This window comes from Ylistrum balloti, unplaced genomic scaffold (genome assembly GCF_031769215.1).
Source record: "Ylistrum balloti isolate Yb309-2 unplaced genomic scaffold, AGI_CSIRO_Ybal_v1 Utg369896, whole genome shotgun sequence".
NCBI classification, from domain to species: domain Eukaryota; kingdom Metazoa; phylum Mollusca; class Bivalvia; order Pectinida; family Pectinidae; genus Ylistrum; species Ylistrum balloti.
The window spans coordinates 465,580-486,842 of NW_026782026.1; the positions used below are offsets into that span (position 1 = coordinate 465,580).

General features: G+C 35.2%; 1 protein-coding gene across 1 annotated transcript; it reads left to right on the plus strand.

Moving 5' to 3' along the window:
• Positions 1-1,403: 1,403 nt before the first annotated feature.
• LOC132546574 (cytochrome P450 3A8-like) lies at positions 1,404-19,420 on the plus strand. Its single transcript, XM_060210293.1, has 16 exons — positions 1,404-1,474; positions 2,065-2,161; positions 3,266-3,318; positions 3,431-3,527; positions 3,959-4,075; positions 4,211-4,305; positions 5,742-5,890; positions 6,499-6,623; positions 7,755-7,863; positions 8,100-8,257; positions 8,515-8,603; positions 8,833-8,970; positions 10,459-10,621; positions 10,868-10,938; positions 13,928-14,127; positions 19,203-19,420. The coding sequence occupies exons 1-16, from the start codon at positions 1,404-1,406 to the stop codon at positions 19,418-19,420; spliced, it is 1,950 nt and encodes a 649-aa protein (XP_060066276.1).
• Positions 19,421-21,263: the final 1,843 nt, after the last annotated feature.

The following is a 21,263-nucleotide window of genomic DNA, read 5'->3' on the forward strand; positions in this document are numbered from 1 at the left end:
TTACAGAAAATTTGTAATCATGTAATAATTTTACCGTTAATGTTAGATAACATTTAGCGTTAAAAGCGGATAGTGTATGCTAGAGGTTGATATTAGTATTTGTGTTAGCATGGTAACCCAGCTCAAAGACTGCAGCTTGTTATTTGTTGTACATATCATACGAACAAAAAACAACACAGAAAAGAAATATTGTCAAATGGTCATTTATTAAATGACAGTAACATTTCAAATACACCCATAATATCAATCAATGTTGTTATATAATATATAGATCTGTATGATATTAACTTCAGTCTATATGTACAACAAAATGGTGGGGTACAAATTATCGGCATACAAACATAAGTTTAAATAACACAAAACCATGGATATATAAGCTGGCTCAAGACAAAATGTGGGAGTGTGGCAAGGGTGGGACTTCGAAAGATATCAAACTTAATCACAGCAGCAGAAAAATTATAAGTAGTGATAAAGATATGATGCGGTAAAAAAATTATTAGGAGGTGAGCACCTTGCTGATTGGTCAATCCAGGCCTGCATAGCATCACGACTACTGCCGGTGATCACGTAAACTGCCCATGCTGACTGGTCAAGCTAAAACCATGACCGCATAGCGAGTTGACCTACACGGCCCTCGTGCACACATAACATCCAAACAACACGAGATACAAACTACGTAGGGTAACAGATAGTCACAGAGGTCAGAGTTCAAGATCTTAATCCAACCTAACAAAATTATGCAAGAGCCAACTTACATAACACATATAATGTGAAGAACATCTGTAGGATTATGACAATTTATACACATATATACAGGAATATATAATGTAACCATCTAACACAAATGTATTTATTTCATGAAATATAATTTATCTGTTTATCGTAGGCTTGATTTCAATTCATATTAGTCTTGATGTTATGTTATCGCTGTCTGAACAGTGTTGATTTTAACTTATGTCAACCACAAACCACTCTCAGTTATATTGGCTGTGGCATTTCAGGTGAAATGTTGTTTAACTAGCATTTTAACATGTATAAACATCGGCGATTACATCATCCTATCCAAAATACCATTCACATTTCAGAATTGCAGAATTTTTAGATTCCAAAATACTGAGTTTTCTAATATGATTTTAATTTTTAGAGGATCAGGTTTGGAAACTTTGGAATTTGTTTAATTCTGACTGATTAAATTCATCCAGCGAATGCATTAGATTGTTACATAAGTTTTACTTAACATTAGAATATATACCTGTGTAGATTGTAGTATTATCACTTCGTCACATACTAAGGTAGCTGTGCTGATATCAGCGGTTACCAGCTCATGTTGTACAAACAGACGCGGACAGGTAACTAGAACACATGCCACAATAGTGTTCGTGAAGGACCTAGCCGACAACAAAATGGAGATCATCGGTATAGATGTGCCCTTGTGGGTCATTCTGATTCTGTTGATGGTCCTTCTTTATACGTTGTAAGTATATAAACGTGTGTTGAAATATCCTGACACCGTTGTATTACAAGTGATATGAACACGATATACCTATGTTAACATTTGCTCGATAACACAATTGTCTTTTCATTTATTTTTCCACAGATTTACATAATGGCGTTACAATATATATTTAGAATAATTTGTCAGCTAGCTATAGAAAAGTATCGATTACAGGTTTGTTCCATGTTATACTCTGTAGTATACGATGGATACTGATTTCCATTTTTCCTGTACAAAAATATAAACCACCAAGACCTGAAATGATCTCAAATCCAAAAATTTTTCCTCCCACTTTGTAACGATAAGAGTGTCAGGTGGCATGCTATACTCTGTAGGTGGATGTGACGGTTAAAGCTAACATTTTCAAGGATAGAAACATTAAGCGGAAAGTATAAATAAAGAGTATATGAATAATGTGTTATTCGTAGATTTTTCATAGTGTTCAAGCAATATAGCAGTGGCCAATTTTCAGCATCAATTCGGAACAAAGCACAATACAGAGAAGTAGATATAGAAACTACATAACTGGATTTGTTTGATACGTCCGAACCTTGGTCTGTTAATTTTAGTTTGATGAGTCGTGACTTCTGGACATTTAGACGGATGGGGATTCCAGGACCGACACCGCGACCAATCGTCGGAAACATGATGGCCATGGTGTCTGAGGTATAAAGAAATCCTGTACATTTATTGGTTGTCATTTGAGAACGTGACGTGGACATATTTCAATTTATCTAAGTTTTCAGTTTGGTGTTCAAGCAATGAATATCTCTTTAAGTACGGAAATTAAATAGAATGTCTAGATTACGACATCATTACCTGAAAAGATGGAAGTTACATAGAATGTCAACATTACGACATCATTACCTGGAAAGATAAAAGTTAGATATAATGGCTAGATTACGATATCAATACCTTAAAAAATGGAAGTTAGATAGAATGTCTAGATTACGACATCATTACCTGAACATATAGAAGTTAGATATAATGGCTAGATTACGATATCAATACCTGAACAGATAGAAGTTAGATAGAATGTCTAGATTACGACATCATTACCTGAAAAGATTAATTGTTTTGTTAAGATTTACCTGTTAATCTATTTGAAATATATTTCCGATAAACGTTTAAAGAGCAAATCCTTAATTCATTATACAGGAGAGTATCAAATGTCAGCAAAACATGTTTAATTAATCGTATATCAATATATATTAATTTTTGTGAAAATAATTACAAAATATCTTTTTCCTCTTTCATATGTTCTCTTAGAAAGTTAAACATAATATGAACTTATAGATAAAATTTCAGATCGGCAGGGGCATAAAAATAAGCTTGAGCGATGATACTGAACTCAAGAGAAACATTTCAAGCATTGAAAAAACTATTTTATACAATCCAATCATACGTTGGGTGCGATGTGTCCATGGACAGGTATCAGACATGGCTAGGGATTTCTTTACTATTAGATGGTGTTCAATTTCAAAATGAAATATTTCTTCGATCGACCTGTGCTTACGAAACTTTTTTGTCTGGGAGTTATCATGAAATGCATACAAATTTGTGAATCTGTATCAATTTTTTTAAAACTGAAACATTAAATGGAACATTTGTATATATGAATGATGACAAGTGGATCGCCTCCAACGTTATCACACCAAGAGTACTCGTTTGTAATGTATATTTTCTGTGCGTATTACTGCTTTTGTATTTTAACTGATTTCTTTGACAAGTTGATAGCGTTATCTTTCACAGTCTCTTTCCTTCTTGTAGGGTTTCAGGGCTTTTGATCAGAAAGCTATAAAGAAATATGGGAAAGTGTTTGGGTACGTATTTTATATCAGATGTGATAAAATACCTCTGAACCGTTGACACATCGTCAGTTTATTTCACATTAACCTATGCTTGATATACATTTGTCTTGTTTTCTTGTTGTAGACATTTCGATGTGATGTGTACGAATTTAGTCGTTGCAGATAAAGAAATGCTAAGGGAAATTCTCGTGAAGCAGTTCAATAACTTCTCGGATAGAAGAGTAAGCATTCGTACTATCAAACTAACACAAGCTGAGGTGAAATTGATTAAATATTGATTGAGAGTGATTCTTTTCATGTTCATGTCATTATTTTCTTGATGGTTTCCAGGGGAAACATATATTCAGCTTTTTTTAAAAACGAGACAACCATAATCCAGTTTTAATATACTCTGATTACGACGTTTCTTCCTACGTCATCAACATTTAATCACCAATAATAGAATATATTTATATGCGTGTGCACCTCGTAACCCTGGTTTCTGGTCTTGTTATCTGGAACGCAATTGATTTTTTCAAGTCACAGATGTGGACTAATGTTAAGACTCAAATAATATTAAATGGTATCTGATAGATTTCGTTGATAGTTAAAAGTATACCTTTTCTTGGTCGATTTTGAATTTATTGTGAAGCGAAGTGATTCCGCTTTATAGACACTCGACGGATTCGTCGGAGATTTGGAACAAGGACTGACAAACGTCAAGGGGGAACATTGGAAACATAACAGAGCTACCATCACTCCAACATTTTCTTCGGGAAAACTTCGTCAGGTAGGTTGTTTGGAATAAAGTGAAATAAATCAAGTTTCACTGTTGATATTTCATTATTCGCGACTATGTTTAGTATCTATTTGATTAGATCATTACTTGTCTATTATATCTGATCGCAGTATGTTCTATTTTTAGATGATACCGTTAATTCAGGAGACTTGTAACACTCTGGTGAAAACGTCACGGAATGCAATGAAGACAGGAGACAATGGTCAAGTTGAAATGAGAAGGTATATTCAAACATTGTACAACAGAAAGTGCTTTGATTAGGTTATGAAAGACCTGGTTTTAAAAGAAAACAAAGCAAACCTGCACAAACAAACAAAAAAATTAAAAAAAGAAATTAAAAAACGTTTGAAGAATACAAGTCATTTCGGTCACAAATTACAGCAATTCAACATTCGCTCCTGCAATGATGAACGCATGAAAAACAACAATGAATATATCTGACCTGTTAATTCGTAACTATGTCTAAATGACGTATCAAATTATTGAACTGATTTTAATGAATCCACATATTTACATCGACACGAGTTAAGATACTTTATAAGGTTAGTATTATTACAATACCAAACAAATAATTATATATTAGATTTTCTTATTGATTTTTTTAATTATTATCATTTTTGTTTAATGTCATGATAAAATGGACACCCTATACTGACCTGTGTATAAGTATCAGTAAACTACCAGTCGTTTGTTTTCAAATTATGGGTTTACAGCACTCCGAATCATGTACACATAATGTGAAATTGTCAATTTTTTTCATTTGTTCGGTTTTTCAAAACTGACTATTTATGTTGATTTTCGTGTTTCGTCGACCTTTTGTCCATGAACAGAGAAAGCGAATATGTTATACATATATATAATATTTATATGATCCTCAGAATGTACAATAAACATAAGGCGAAAAAGTCTGGGGCGAAAATATTCCGGTATACAGTTAAATTTAACTAAAGGGCAAAACAATTCCAGCTGAAAATATCTTTTCATATTTGAATTAATTAATCTCAGACTTCATTAAATGAAGTTAAAGTACCATGCATTTTCAATTTTTGATTTACTTGTAATTCATTGTTTAATACGAAGTGAAACCACGTGGCCTTTTCCACCGGATATTCCCTCATGACTTAATAAAGACACAGTATAAATCAATGCTGATTTCAAGCTTCTGTTTTGTTTGCTCAATTTCACATTTTTACACAAAAACATGACTGGTTTTATTGGAAGTGATACATTATCAGTACCCGACCGATTTCATAATTCATATGTATTTATTACATATTTAATTCATAAATCTATTGCATTCTACTTTTAAAATTGTCAAGGCCTTGGTGATCAGCTTCCTTACGTTTCATGCATGATTTAACAAACAATTTCAGTATGAATATCAACCACACAGTGATAGTTATTGGTCAGTATAGCAATCAGAGGTTCAAAGCATAATGATCAAGGAATCATATTACAGGAAAAAATGATACTGACAATGATGGTATTTTGTCATCGACATATAACAAACAGTGATCTTTAAACAAACAGTGAGCTCCTCAATGTATTGTTCTGTCATGCCATGCTGCATGCATGAAAACATTTTTAGCAGATTGATTCATTACTGATTTACAATGACGATGTAAGCATTATTTAACGGTTTTCTCTCATTTGTTAGACTATTTGCCGGATTCACAATGGATGTGATTAGTTCCACTGCCTTTGGTATTCAAGTGGATTCCCAGGGTAATCCAGATGACCTCTTCGTGAAACACGCCAAGAAGATGTTCGATGTTTCATTAACAAAACCTTGGATGCTTCTTGTGTGTATGTAATATGTAAAATACTTCTTCAACAAAATTTCTTGTTTTATAAAAAAATGTAGCAACTCGTATAAAAAAATATATCCTAAACTTCTAAAAACGTTTCTACTTTGATAACAATTAAAATACGTATATTTTGGTTTTTATCGGAATTGTCTTTCCTTATTAGGACTAGCCAGAATTTATATGGTCAGTGTCAACGATGAAGTAGAAGACGCTTCCCCTTTAGGAAAACCTGATGCCATTTTCCTCTACCGCATCTAATGTATCCATGCATTTATTTTCTTTCCTATATCGCTTTTCTGGAAATGTTCGATTTTCAGTTTTAGATTCCAGATCATGTCGATTTTTGACACATTTAGGCGAATAGTGAAAAGAGTATTTTTCTAATACATAATACTTAATTTATCTGTTTATTTGTTGTTTATATCATCCCCTACAATTGTGTCAAAATTCCATTTTTGTTGTTCCAGAAAATGATGTAGATGAGAATAATGATAGCAAGTATTTAATGAATTATCTTATTTGTTTATATGATTTCAGACATGTCAGTAAGAACATGAGTCTGGCTGAAGTACCATTGTTTTCGTTGCTTTTCTCTGTCATTCTTAGTGTTCTTTCCTGCGTTAAGACCCCTGTTAATGAAATTAGGAGTATGTCTCTTTCCAAAAGACAGCATGGCTTACTTCCGCAAACTCACCATCCAGTTACTGGAAGAGAGGAGACGGAACAGGCAGGTACAGAAGGGAAAAAGGGATATATTTGTTATGCTCAAACCAATGTTTATGTGCCTTAGTTGATCAGATATTCAAACGCTTGTTCCCTACGTTACGCTTGGTTGATAAAGATTATGGGGAAGTTTTAAGGTCGCCATAATTATCTCATTTGGAAATATCTTATTTAATCGATATGAATTTAGACATGCTAGATGATTGGTAGTATATTTTTGGTTCCATTGTTGTTTACATTGTTCTCATTTGGGAACGCTACATTAGTTTACTTGACCAAACTTTACATGTCGGGTATCGTCCACGAATCATGAGGATTATCCGTAAATATATAAATGTTGTCTCCCACAATTTAAAATTGATTTGTCTGTCAACACAAAATTTATGATTGTTTGTATGTGATGTAAGGTTTGTATGTGTGTAATGTATGTTTGGTTGTTTGTATGTATGTATGTATGTTTATGGTGTATTATGTCTAAGTTTGATCACCATGTTGTCTTGAGAGAAGACTTATATAGGCACTAGCCTGCTGTCTAATCCTATTGATTGTTTATATCAATGAAATATTCTGAAATGAAATAAATGTTGTTTCTATACTTGAAATTACACCAATTAGATTTGTGTTGTCTAAAGCGAGTGATTATTTGTATAAATCAGACACATAAGGGGAAACCGAGGAGGCAACCACAGAAAGTATTTTGTTTTAGCTGAGCGCTTTACCTTTACTAAGTATTTTATAAATTTTAGATATCTAGTGTAATTAATAGACCGTTATGTTGTAGAAATTTTGTTATGTATACTAGAATTTGGAAATCGGTAGTTCCTTCAATGATATAAGCAGTCATCTCGTTACAGAAATTATGAAACATGTTGTACCGTATTTTCATCAGTGGAACATAGGTACATATCTAATTGGTAAACGTGTAACTCTTTGATGAAATTTAAAATATCATTTCTATTGTTTGTTTTTTTCCCCACTTTTTCACCCTTTTGAAGCATTCCACCAATGAGAACAGAAAACTTCATCTGAAAGATTGAATAATCGTGTAACAAAAACAAAAAAACGAACTAGGTATATACATTTATCTTGTTTATGTCAACATATGATATTTTTTCTGATGTTAAACTGTCACATTGTAGACAGGTCGAAAGGATTTTCTCCAGTTAGTGATTGACGCCCAGGAAGGTAAAACGGAAACTGAAGATCAGGATTCGGATGGAGAGGACAGTTTACCAAAACAAAACAAAGGTATTTAGTATAGTTGATCCACACATGTTAATGCAGCCATATTTGTCACTATCGTAAGCATATAAAAATGCATTTTAAACACATTTTATTTCTTCCAACCTTCTACTTGTTGGAGATTATTTTTAGTGCTTAAACGTTAAAACCTATACTACTTTTCTACATATATTTTTGTATGTAGCGAAATGTTTGATAGATGATGATACTATGATGACAAAATGGTGTACTCTCTGTTTTAGTTCTGACGTTTGAGGAAATCCTCGGAAATTCACAATTGTTCTTTGTTGCGGGCTACGAAACTACGGCTATAACACTGACGATGAATGCATACAACCTCGCTACGAATCCAGAATGTCAGGACAAGTTACGTAAAGAAATCGAGGAAAAGATTGGATCAGTAAGTTATAGGAATTATTGAGAATATCGAGTATTTCGCTGAGAGATACAATTTTTATATTAAATCTGCCTTACATTTAAACGAGTTCACTTCAACTGCAAACTACATATATTTCTTTAAAATAAGTTAAACTTTAAAATTTGAATTATCAATGTAATATTTCGGCGAAGATGTTGTGCTTTGTGCTTATTTTAGAGTGTTGGATTGTTACAAAATTTTGTGATATGATGAACAGACGTTATGTTCATTTACTACAGGAAGATATCGACTATGAGAACATCAAAAGACTTCAATATCTCGACATGTGTATTAACGAGACGCTGCGAATATATCCTCCAGCAATGAGGTTGGTTACTTCCTAGATACTATATGAGTTTCGCCATGCCTCAGTGATCACCTTTACACTTAAGATAAAGGTTTAGTGTCTTGCTCAGTTCAAGTGCATCAACAGAATTTCTCCAAGGTCCTGAAAAATCCTGATCAATACTTCTTTTATAAGTTATAAATTATTGCTATTAAGCTAATTGTAATTAATTTGCCTGACTCGCTTATTTCCAATGAATTCATTTTAATAGGATGAACAGAAAGTGTACAAAAACGACAAAGGTTAAGGACATCACAATTCCAGCTGGGATGGTGGTAACTGTACCCATATATGCGATGCACCATGATCCGGAAGTTTGGGAGAAACCGGACATTTTCAATCCAGAAAGGTAAAGCTTACAGATCGCAGAATACAGCTGCAAAAAGTTGTTTAAGAGTTTAAGAGTATATATCAGATCAGATGATAGATTAATGCATTTTTGTGTCAGGAAGTTTTACGTTTGTCATAACGATCACATTAAGAACGTTATATTTCATGGTGTGATATGAAGCTGGATGTGGCTGATGTTCGTTAGCTTTCTTGTTGGTTCCGTTGTTGAATTCATTGTTCTCATATGGAAACGTATCATTACTTGCCTGGATTAGCCAATATTTACATGGCAAGCTTTTTCTCGGTTGATGTAAATAAATCTTATTGCTACAATAACACTGGGATCGGGCACAAGTTTTCCAACTTATGTTAAGGCAAAACGACATGTTTAGAACAAAATTGCACATACATACATATATAAAAATCTGTTAGAGTTAAGCATATATTGCTGAGTGATTTGACATAGCTTTACATTATCTTTATTTGAGTAGTTATCATTATCTTGTAGTAGTAGACTGCAGGTATAGTGGGACAAAATGATTTAGTTCGCAGTAGTGGTAAGTAAATTGGATCTGACATTGTCATTGTTTAAAGTATTGGAACTGTTTCTTAGTCGAGCGTGCAGTATGTTAGCTTTCCGATCACCAATCAATAATATATTGGAACTATTACAGGGGTTCGAATGGATTAAAAAGGAGTGATAAGAAACGCTATGTCTAATGTCAAGGTCAAGTTGGTTCTAAAGTCGTATAATAGAAGAGAAAAAGAATAATTTCGTAAGTTGTAGACGAAAATTTCCCAAAGATTAGTTTTGTGCATCCCGGATGTTATGTTGCGAGTTGTTTTGTTACTAAAGGAAGCAATAAAGAGGATAGATAACAAGATGTAGGTTGATCACTTATTTTGTAGAATAGGTATAGTTTTCTTGTAAAGCTTCGTCCGGATAGCGAATCTTAACCATTTTCGATATAGATAGATTCTCTGCTGCTATATGCTGGTAAACCTGTAATAATTCAAACGGATTCAATTTTCCAAAATTTTGCTGTGGTCTAAATTAAAAGAACAATCTAAAATACCATTTATGCCCTAATAGAAGTTGTCTTTAGATTATTTACATAATTACGTTGTTTCCGGAATTAGTCAGATTGCCTGGAGAACGATTAGTTTTGAATTTATTAAGTTGTCTGTTTCTATTCCTAATTTCTCGTCGGAAGTCGGAATTGAGCCAGGGCTTGTCATTCGGTCGAATTGTTACAGTTTTGTCGTTATGGACTACCTGGTAAAGACCAAGTATTTATCTGTAAAACAATCACATATATCGTCCGTGGAATGCGTCGTTGAAAACAAATCTATTCAATCAGTATATTCAAGTCTGTAGTATTGTCTTCCTGAAATATTTCATTATTTTCATTTGAGAGTATTTAGATTAAATGCACAAAGATTTCTTTAAGGAGTTGTGGAAAATGTACCAGATTTGATCAAAATTAATTCGAGATTTTGTTGACAGGTTTTCGGCATCCCAGAGAGAAAACCATGATCCGTTGGATTTTCTACCTTTTGGGTATGGTCCCAGAATCTGTATCGGCATGAGGCTTGCTTTAATGGAGGCAAAGATGGCAACTGCTTATCTAGTACGCAACTTCCGGTTATGTGTCAGCGACAAAACTGACGTACGTAAAGATACCGGAAGTAGGATTAATCCCTTAAAGTGTATATAAGTCTTAATTGATAAAAAACATCAAACTCGGGGAATTTGTTTATTTTCAGTCGATTTTACAATGTGTCGTTCAAATAAAAAACATTTACCAATTGTATAAAACGTTAATCTCACAAACACAATGAAATCAAAATGACTTTTTATCGTGGAAAAATGTTATTCAGATAATGGCTCAAATGTTTGAAATCTTTGTTCACAGATTCCACCGAAATTAGAAGATAAAAACATTTTGAAGCCTACACATTTGTGGCTGAAATTGGAGGAGATCCAGTAAAACGAACCAGGTGTTGGTGACACTATTTCAGCCTATTGTGATCATTAACAGAAATGAACCAGGTGTTGCGGACACTACTTCAGCCTATTGTGATCATTAACAGAAATGAACCAGGTGTTGCGGACACTACTTCAGCCTATTGTGATCATTAACAGAAATGAACCAGGTGTTGCGGACACTACTTCAGCCTATTGTGATCATTAACAGAAATGAACCAGGTGTTGCGGACACTACTTCGGCATATTGTGATCATTAACAGAAATGAACTAGGTGTTGGTGACATTACTTTAGCCTATTGTGGTCACTAACAAAATTTACAACCCAGCTTTTACAAACATACTATCAAACATGGTTTGTCAATGTGAAAGAAAACACAAACATAACTACCAAACATGATTTTGTATAAATTGTCAATACAACTATGAAGCATGTTGACTGTTTGTTTGTTTGTTTGTTTGTTTGTTTGTTTGTTTGTTGACAGCGTAGTTGACCTTGTAGTTCGATTTTAGATTAACAGTTTTTACTCGAATGAAGATCGTGTAAAACATTGGTATATCACTCAGCCACATACACTTAACTAAAACTAAATCTTTTGTTAAATTGCTTAATCATTTGTCTTTTCCTTTTCTAAAGCCAGAAATTTATATTTGCAAAATATCGTTTTATTTCTATTGTGAGACTTGATGATAAAGAACACAATATTTACATATAAATCATAAGATGTTAAAGTAATGTAACGTTTTACTTGTCATACTGCAGGCCAACATTGTGGAGGGGGCAAAACTATTGACGGATTGAGGAGGCAAAACTTGATAGATTGAGAGGGGGGCAACATTATTGACAGATAGAGGGGAGCAAAACTATTGACATAAAGAGGGGAGCAAAACTATTGACAGATAGAGGGGAACTAATCTATGAGGGGAGCAAAACTATTGACGGATTGAGAGGAGCAAAACTATTGACGGATTGAGAGGAGCAAAACTATTGACGGATTGAGAGGTTTGTATAAATACATGTTTATAATTCGATCTACAGGGTAATAAGTTGGTATTTAAACTGATACACAGGCCTAGGATTATAAAACATTTGCAGGATATTTTTGTACTCAATGTTACCTTGTTTCAAACCTTCGCCATTATCGCCAATTTCGTGGTAATCACCACGGGAGAAATATTTCACATGGAAATGTTGTTTTTCAAGAATAAATTATGTACTTTTATAGATTTATTCGTCATCGTTTGTGATGTAAATATATAGAAATAAAGCATACACACTATTGTTTGGGAATTTCAAATCACAGTAGACTCGGAGCACGAGGTTGATTTGGTACGTCACGATAGAACGTTAACTTCTGTAACATTATACACAGTGTAAACGTATTGTTCTTACATCACAGTTCGACTGTAAATAAAACTTGTAACAAGAGAAGGGCTCATTAATTTTATGATATTATATTGTAATTTTTTATATACAGAACAAAATGGAAAATATTCATATATATAAGATATATTTCTGGTAAGATAAAATGTATTGTTCACAGTCAGCATGACTTCGAGACCGGATGCAGCGCTATAATATACTTTTTGCTATTTCTGCAATAGGAGTTGTCTTTCTTTGATTGCGTTCGGCTTCATCTTTTGTGATTTACAACCTTTATGCCGATTTGCCACGGGGTCATTCGGGTTTCAGTTTTTAATTATCAATGCTCTCTATATATATAGACAGAGAGGATATTTAATTATGTCTTTAATAATAACAAATATATTTCACTCATGTGTGTAGTATTTTGCAATCTATCACGAGCATGCTGCGCGAGTGAAAGATACGAAAGTATATAACACACAAGTGAAATATGTTTGTTATTACTGAGGGCACTGTTATGTTTTCTATTCATTAGATTTTCACAAGCATAATAGTCGAATTACTGGCATGTTTAGAACAAATCTAAACATGGAAGTTGACTAGGCTTTTCGTAAAACCTATTCACTCATTATCACTTCCCAGTGCGCGATAAAATATAGTCCTTTGTTTAATAATTAAAACATGTAAACACAAAAATAGATTTCGATATGAATTTATTTTCATATGCACATAAAAAATGTTACTTATTCATGTCACTAAGAGAAAAATTTGTTGTAAAATGTTGAAAAAGAGTTTAGTCTGGGACAAGTTACTACGCGACTGAAAAAAAATGGTGGCAGCATATATGTTGATGACACGAATCCCCTTGAAATGTCTAAATAGCTCCACATTCAATATGTTCGGTTCGGGATTGGATTTGATAACGTAATTTTCCTTGCGTTGTTTGCTGACTTTACCGTAGAATTGAAGGTCATGTCACAGTAAACAACACCTTCAGATGTCTGGTTTTATGTTTTTTTTGTACCGGGCTTTATGATTTGTCAATTTTATTAGATGACTTGTGTTCTCTCTTTTCATTGGAGTAAGTCTGCAATTGTGTTTGGGAAAAATAACATCCTTATCAATGAGATATTTCTCAATATTTCACCGACAGAAATGTAATAATAACATATCAAATTGGTGAAGTCGCGACTGTAGAATCTTGAAACATAAAAAGACTAAACTTCTAAATGAATCTTCAGACTGTTTACAGAATGTTATATCCAGATATATAGCTAAGTATTTAAGGGTATACTCCACTGTGAAGCAAATAAAGTACGATTTTAAACTTTTATTCTGAGGCTTAGTACAGTGTATTTGAAAGACAAATTTAAGAAGTGATTTTTTTTTAAATCAATAAGTTGTAATTAATTTTGCAATACAGACGTCACAATTTGTGAAAAAATCTTTTACCTGAATAACAGACATTCTGTATCATTTTAGAATCACTCTTTAAAAATATTTTTCTCCTTTTCATCAAGACAATTTATCATGAAAAAATAAACTTTAATGATGTAAAATTGGGTATAAATTCAAAATATCATGTTGGAATTCATTTTATATTGAATATTGTTCCACTTCCAGTCGGACAAAACGTCTGAACGGTCAGACATTACAGGAGTACATCCTTATAAGGCAAGATCAAGGAACACAACGTCTGAACGGTCAGACATTACAGGAGTACATCCTTATAAGGCAAGATCATGGAACACAACGTCTGAACGGTCAGACATTACAGGAGTACATCCTTATAAGGCAAGATCATGGAACACATCGTCTGAACGGTCAGACATTACAGTAGTACATCCTTATAAGGCAAGATCATGGAACACAACGTCTGAACGGTCAGACATTACAGGAGTACATCCTTATAAGGCAAGATCATGGAACACATCGTCTGAACGGTCAGACATTACAGGAGTACATCCTTATAAGGCAAGATCATGGAACACAACGTCTGAACGGTCAGACATTACAGTAGTACATCCTTATAAGGCAAGATCATGTAACACAACATCTGAACGGTCAGACATTACAGGAGTACATCCTTATAAGGCAAGATCATGTAGCACATTACAGGAGTACATCCTTATAAGGCAAGATCATGTAACACAACGTCTGAACGGTCAGACATTACAGGAGTACATCCTTATAAGGCAAAATCATGCAACACAACGTCTGAACGATCAGACATTACAAAAGTACATCCTTATAAGGCAAGATCATGGAACACAACGTCTGAACGACAATGACCAGTAAATACGGTGAGACGATGCCGTTATTCTTGTGATACCTGACGTTACCTTTCAGTATACATGTACCCCTTACGAAGTCAGTCTGTTGTAACCAACTGAGACAGCGTCACTGAAGTATCATATATTTTTTATTGAACACCTGCGTTTCCCATTACCACCTGATTTAAGATCAATATCTTCTCTATAAATCAATTCCTTTTATTCCGTAATTGAATTATTGCACATTTATTACCAGGCAGTCTACCCGCACTGGCAATGCTGATCATTTTGTTAGTCCGGGTTTTTTTTAATCATTTTTTCAATGTCCCAGTCAGTCTGAGTTATTCGCAGAATGTACGGAAATGATCCAATCGTTTAAACGAACATCTTTGGAATAAAAAATAAATGAACATTCGTTAAATCACACGTACTTCAATATTCTCGTAACAATTTAAGGGTTTCGTACATTGTGTAAATACTCACGAGCACTTAGACCTAAGTGTGACTATTATACAAACTGACCGAATTATTTTGTAACATCCACTCGCCGTTTGACCTTTACCAAAAAAAATTGGTATATATGAAATACAAGGTTTATCCCCACCTACTGTAACCTTCACAAAAAGTCTAAATTATTTGGTATATATTCACCTGCCCTTTAACCTTTCTTTGAAGACTCAATTATTTTGTAACATCCACCTGACATTTGACCTTCACATAAAGTTTAAATTATTTTGTAACATCCACCTGACATTTGACCTTCACATAAAGTCTAAATTATTTTGTAACATCCACCTGACATTTGGCCTTTACATAAAGTCTAAATTATTTTGTAACATCCACCTGACATTTGACCTTCACATAAAGTCTAAATTATTTGTAACACGAAGAGATTTTAGTGAACGTTGAAATCACTTTCAATAGAAATTTTATAAAAATATTAATTTTTTTTTCACACTTATGTAATTTTTACAAAATACCAAGTTGTACCACAACAAAAACAGAAACTGTCTATCTTTTCATATAAAGATGATTTTAAGGATTGTTTGTGTTCTATTTCACACATTTCTCAAACCTGCATTAATTATATAAGATATTTGTCACCTTTGAGAATACAGCCGTGTTGCCTACTGTAGTGATAATTAGTTTGGCAGCTATTCACCTCAACTCACTATTATAATTGAATCCACGATTTTTGTTCCCTTCATTTCTTTGTTGATCTCCGTACACAGCTAATATTGGTTTTAACCTCGCTGTGGCTATCACAATTCTATAATAGAATTTTAATTAAATAAATTAGATTTTTGATGAAATGAAATTATCCCCTGCTGAGATTGACATTTTTCCAATTAAATCAAAATTAAGAATGTTTGAGAAAGTGTGAACTGCAACTGTTCCCGGGCATTAATCAGTAACGCTATAGAAGGAGGGGGAAAGTTCTATCTTACAGCGTGAAGAGGTAAACTCAAATCTTTCATCGCTCCTTAATCAGCAATTAAATTTAATCTAAAGATATCTCGTTATGTTCATATCTGGACTTCTTGTGTAAGTGAATTTAAAAAAAAATGTATGTAATGTCACTTAAATGTTAAATCTGATTATCAATTGGTTATAACAACAATGAATATATTACCACTTTTGTTATAATCACCGGGAAAAATACTTCATAACGCTTCATATATTTTTAACAATAAAAACAAAAGTTTATATCTCGAGGTCAGTATTTATATAATATTTATCTTACCTGATGTTTTAATAAGTATTAAACTGATTCCTATATAAAGGTCACGTGCTGACCTAATGATGTAAAAGGTCACACAATATTCATCAATATAAACTTAAACAGTATTTTTCCAAATTCAATATGTAGGTGTTTCATTTCATTGCAATAAACATTCATGTAAGGGGTTAAAACACACGCAGTGACACATGACAACTGAAAACACAAGTGATCGGGGAAACATAATATACAGTGATACATGATAATAGCAAATATAACATTCAGTGATAAATGACAGGGGAACATAACACTGTGACACATGACAGTGGAACATAACACTGTGACACATGACAGTGGAACATAACACTGTGACACATGACAGTGGAACATAACACTGTGACACATGACAGTGGAACATAACACTGTGACACATGACAGTGGAACATAACACTGTGACACATGACAGTGGAACATAACACTGTGACACATGACAGTGGAACATAACACTGTGACACATGACAGTGGAACATAACACTGTGACACATGACAGTGGAACATAACACTGTGACACATGACAGTGGAACATAACACTGTGACACATGACAGTGGAACATAACACTGTGACACATGACAGTGGAACATAACACTGTGACACATGACAGTGGAACATAACAATGTGACACATGACAGTGGAACATAACACTGTGACACATGACAGTGGAACATAACACTGTGACACATGACAGTGGAACATAACAATGTGACACATGACAGTGGAACATAACACTGTGACACATGACAGTGGAACATAACAATGTGACACATGACAGTGGAACATAACACTGTGACACCTGACAGTGGAACATAACAATGTGACACATGACAGGGGAAATATAACAATGTCACACATGACAGGGGAAATATAACACAGTGACACATGACAGTGGAACATAGCACTGTGACACATGACAGGGAAATATAACACACCGTGACACACGACAGGGGGTCATGACACTGTGACACATGACAGGGGAACATAACACTGACACATGACAGGGAAACATAACACACCGTGACACACGACAGGGGGGCATGACACTGTGACACATGACAGGGGAACATAACACTGACACATGACAAGGAAACATAACACACCGTAACACACTACAGAGAGACATGCACAGTGACACATGACACGGGAACATAACACTGTGACACGTTACAGGGGAACATAACACTGTGACACGTTACAGGGAAAACATAACACAGTGACACACAATAGGGGGGATATTACAAACAGTGACATAAGACAGGGGAACATAACACTGACACATGACAGGGGAACATAACACTGACACATGACAGGGGAACATAACACTGACACATGACAGGGGAACATAACACTGACACATGACAAGGAAACATAACACACCGTCACACACTACAGAGAGACATGACACAGTGATACATGACAGGGGAACATAACACTGTGACACGTTACAGGGAAAACATAACACACCGTGACACAAAAAGGGGGGATATTACAAACAGTGACATAAGACAGGGGAACATAACACTGACACATGACATGGAACATAACACTGACACACGACAGGGGAACATAACACTGACACATGACAGGGGAACATAACACTGACACATGATAGGGGAACATAACACTGACACATGACAGGGGAACATAACACAGACACATGACAGGGAACATAAAACTGCGACACATGACAGGGAACATAAAACTGCGACACATGACAGGGAAAGCACCATACAGAACGAAACATTACATAATATACCATAAATCTACCACAGCTAGATGAATCATTTTCAATGATGACACGCTGTATGAAAATGACATGATTTCGATGACGTGTAAATAATTGATAATAAATGTATATATTGTAAGGAACTTTAATTGGCAAATCATGCATGTTGTAATTCACCGTCTTATAGAGGAGGCAATTGGGTATGTTTATCAGATAAAGGCCATTTCTTTCTCGTCAATTCACATGGATATGAGGAATTTCTAATTAAAGCTATCATATTCATTTATTGGCATTTTTTTCCTGTTTATGTTTTCTTCTATAACATATCAATGATCTGGTAAATCACTTCATGAACATTAAACTTCCTTAAAGTGAAAGTGTCAAATATGTTAACAACCAAGAGTCTCCAATCAGAATGTTTTTTATTTTTTAACCAGATCAAAAATGTTCACCATAATTAGATATAATACCCCTCCAGGTAAGACATTCCATATATAATTAACGATAAGCAATAAAAGAGTCGATGTTGTAATGTCATTATTGTGTTGTTGACTGACACCTTGTGGCCGATCGTTGTATTACCTCGAGACCAAAACGCCTTAACACATTCCTCAAATAGTTTGGCAATATGTCATAGCACAGACAAGTGTCACTAAGTAATATTTTAACACGTGCTTCTCACGGGCGTATCTCGACGATAATCATAATAGGTTTGAATATGATATTATTCTCAAAGTATCCAAACTGCCTGGATGACATCACCTAGCCAAATAGACTTCAGTAGTTTCAACATTGTCAGCAAGTCTTTACTTTCAAACTGTCCGAGTTTTTATTGAACATACTAGAGTAGTATCAGACCTTACTGCTGGGCTGTCAGAGTTTTTATCAAAGTATCCATACTAGAGTAATATCAGATATTACTGCTAGGCTGACCGATTGTTATTAAAGTATCCATACTAGAGTAGTATCAGACCTTACTGCTGGGCTGTCAGAGTTTTTATCAAAGTATCCATACTAGAGTAATATCAGATATTACTGCTAGGCTGACCGATTGTTATTAAAGTATACATACTAGAGTAGTTTCTAAGTTATCAGAAAGCCATTAATGCCTGTTTGTCAGGCAGCTTCTACAGAAGGCCGGAACCATCAGGTAGCTTCTACCAAAGGATGCTTTATCAGGGAGCTTCTACCGAAGGACGGTTCTATCAGGGAGCTTCTACCGAAGGACGGTTCTATCAGGGAGCTTCTACCGAAGGACGGTTCTATCAGGGAGCTTCTACCGAAGGACGGTTCTATCATTAAGCTTGATGGTTCCGCGTTTAATTCCTTTGCACAGTTTTAAGGGTTGTTTAATCGCTTGTGAGATTCCTTTACGAGAAGTTGATGAGTCGGTTGATAGTGGGCTGCTTCTGTGTCATAGATGAGTGAGTGTTTCGTGTTGATATTCTGGTCGGATTAGGTGGAACCCACGTGATTCGATTGATTAAGGGGCGAGCTATCAAGCTTTAAAGCTTCGTATGATACATAATGTTAGTTAATGCTTCCTATTAGGTAGATGTTGGACGGGTTAGTTAGTCGAGGGTACCTGGTATGTAATTGGTAGTCCGTGTTAGGTAGTTGTTGGACGGGTCAATTAGTCTGTTTCCGAATATGTAGTTGGTAGTCCGTGTTAGGTAGTTGTTGGACGGGTCAGTTAGTCGAAGGTTCCGATTATGTAGTTGGTAGTCCGTGTTAGGTAGTTGTTGGACGGGTCAGTTAGTCGAAGGTTCCGAATATGTAGTTGGTAGTCCGTATTAGGTAGTTGTTGGACGGGTCAGTTAGTCGAGGGTTCCTGGTATGTAGTTGGTAGTCCGAGTGAGGTATTTGTTGGACGGGTTAGTTAGTCGAGGGTTCCTGGTATATAGTTGTCAGTCCGTGTTAGGTAGTTGTTGGACGGGTAAGTTAGTCGAAGGTACCTGGTATGTAGTTGGTAGTACGTGTTAGGTAGTTGTTGGACGGGTTAGTTAGTCGAGGGTTCCTGGTATGTAGTTGGTAGTACGTGTTAGGTAGTTGTTGGACGGGTAAGTTAGTCGAAGGTACCTGGTATGTAGTTGGTAATCCGTGTTAGGTAGCTGATGGTCAAGGCAAGTAGTTAGAGTTCCTGTTGGATAGCCGATGGTTCCTGTTAGTTTGTTACTTGTTAATCTGTTAGATACCGTAGTCAAGGGCTTATGCTAGGTAGATGATGTTTCCCTCAAGGAAGATGATGTTTCCCTCTAGGTGGACGATGGTTCCCTCTAGGTAGATGATGTTTCCCTCTAAGTAGACGATGGTTCCCTCTAGGTGGACGATGTTTCCCTCTAAGAAGATGACGTCTCCCTCTAGGTAGTTGATGCTTCTCTCAAGGTAGATAATGGTTCCCTCTAGGTAGATGATGTTTCCCTCTAGGAAGATGATGTTTCCCTCTAGGTAGATGATGGTTCCCTCTAGGAAGATGATGTTTCCCTCTAGGTAGATGATGGTTCTCTATAGATAGTTGATGGTTCCCTCTAGGTAGATGATGGTTCCCACTAGGTAGATGATGTTTCCCTCTAGATAGATGATGGTTCCCTCTAGGTAGACGATGGTTCCCTCTAGGTGGACGATGGTTCCCTCTATGTAGATGATGTTTCCCTCTAGATAGATGATGATTCTCTTTAGATAGTTGATGGTTCCCTCTAGGTAGATGATGGGTCCCCTCTAGGAAGATGATGTTTCCCTCTAGGTAGATGATGGTTCCCTCTAGATAGTTGATGGTTCCCTCTAGGTAGATGATGGTTCCCTCTAGGTAGATGATGTCTCCCTCTAGATAGATGATGGTTCCCTCTAGGTAGACGATGGTTCCCTCTAGGTGGACGATGGTTCCCTCTAGGTAGATGATGGTTCCCTCTAGGTAGATGATGGTTCTCTTTAGATAGTTGATGGTTCCCTCTATGTAGATGATGGTTTCCTCTAGGAAGATTATGTTTTCCTCTAGGTAGATGATGGTTCCCTCTAAGTAGATGATGTTTCCCTCTAGGTAGATGATGGTTCCCTCTAGGTAGACGATGTCTCACACTAGGTAGATGATGTTTCCCTCTAGGTAGATGATGTTTCCCTCTAGGTAGATGATGGTTCCCTTTAGATAGTTGATGGTTCCCTCTAGGTAGATGATGTTCCCTTTAGGT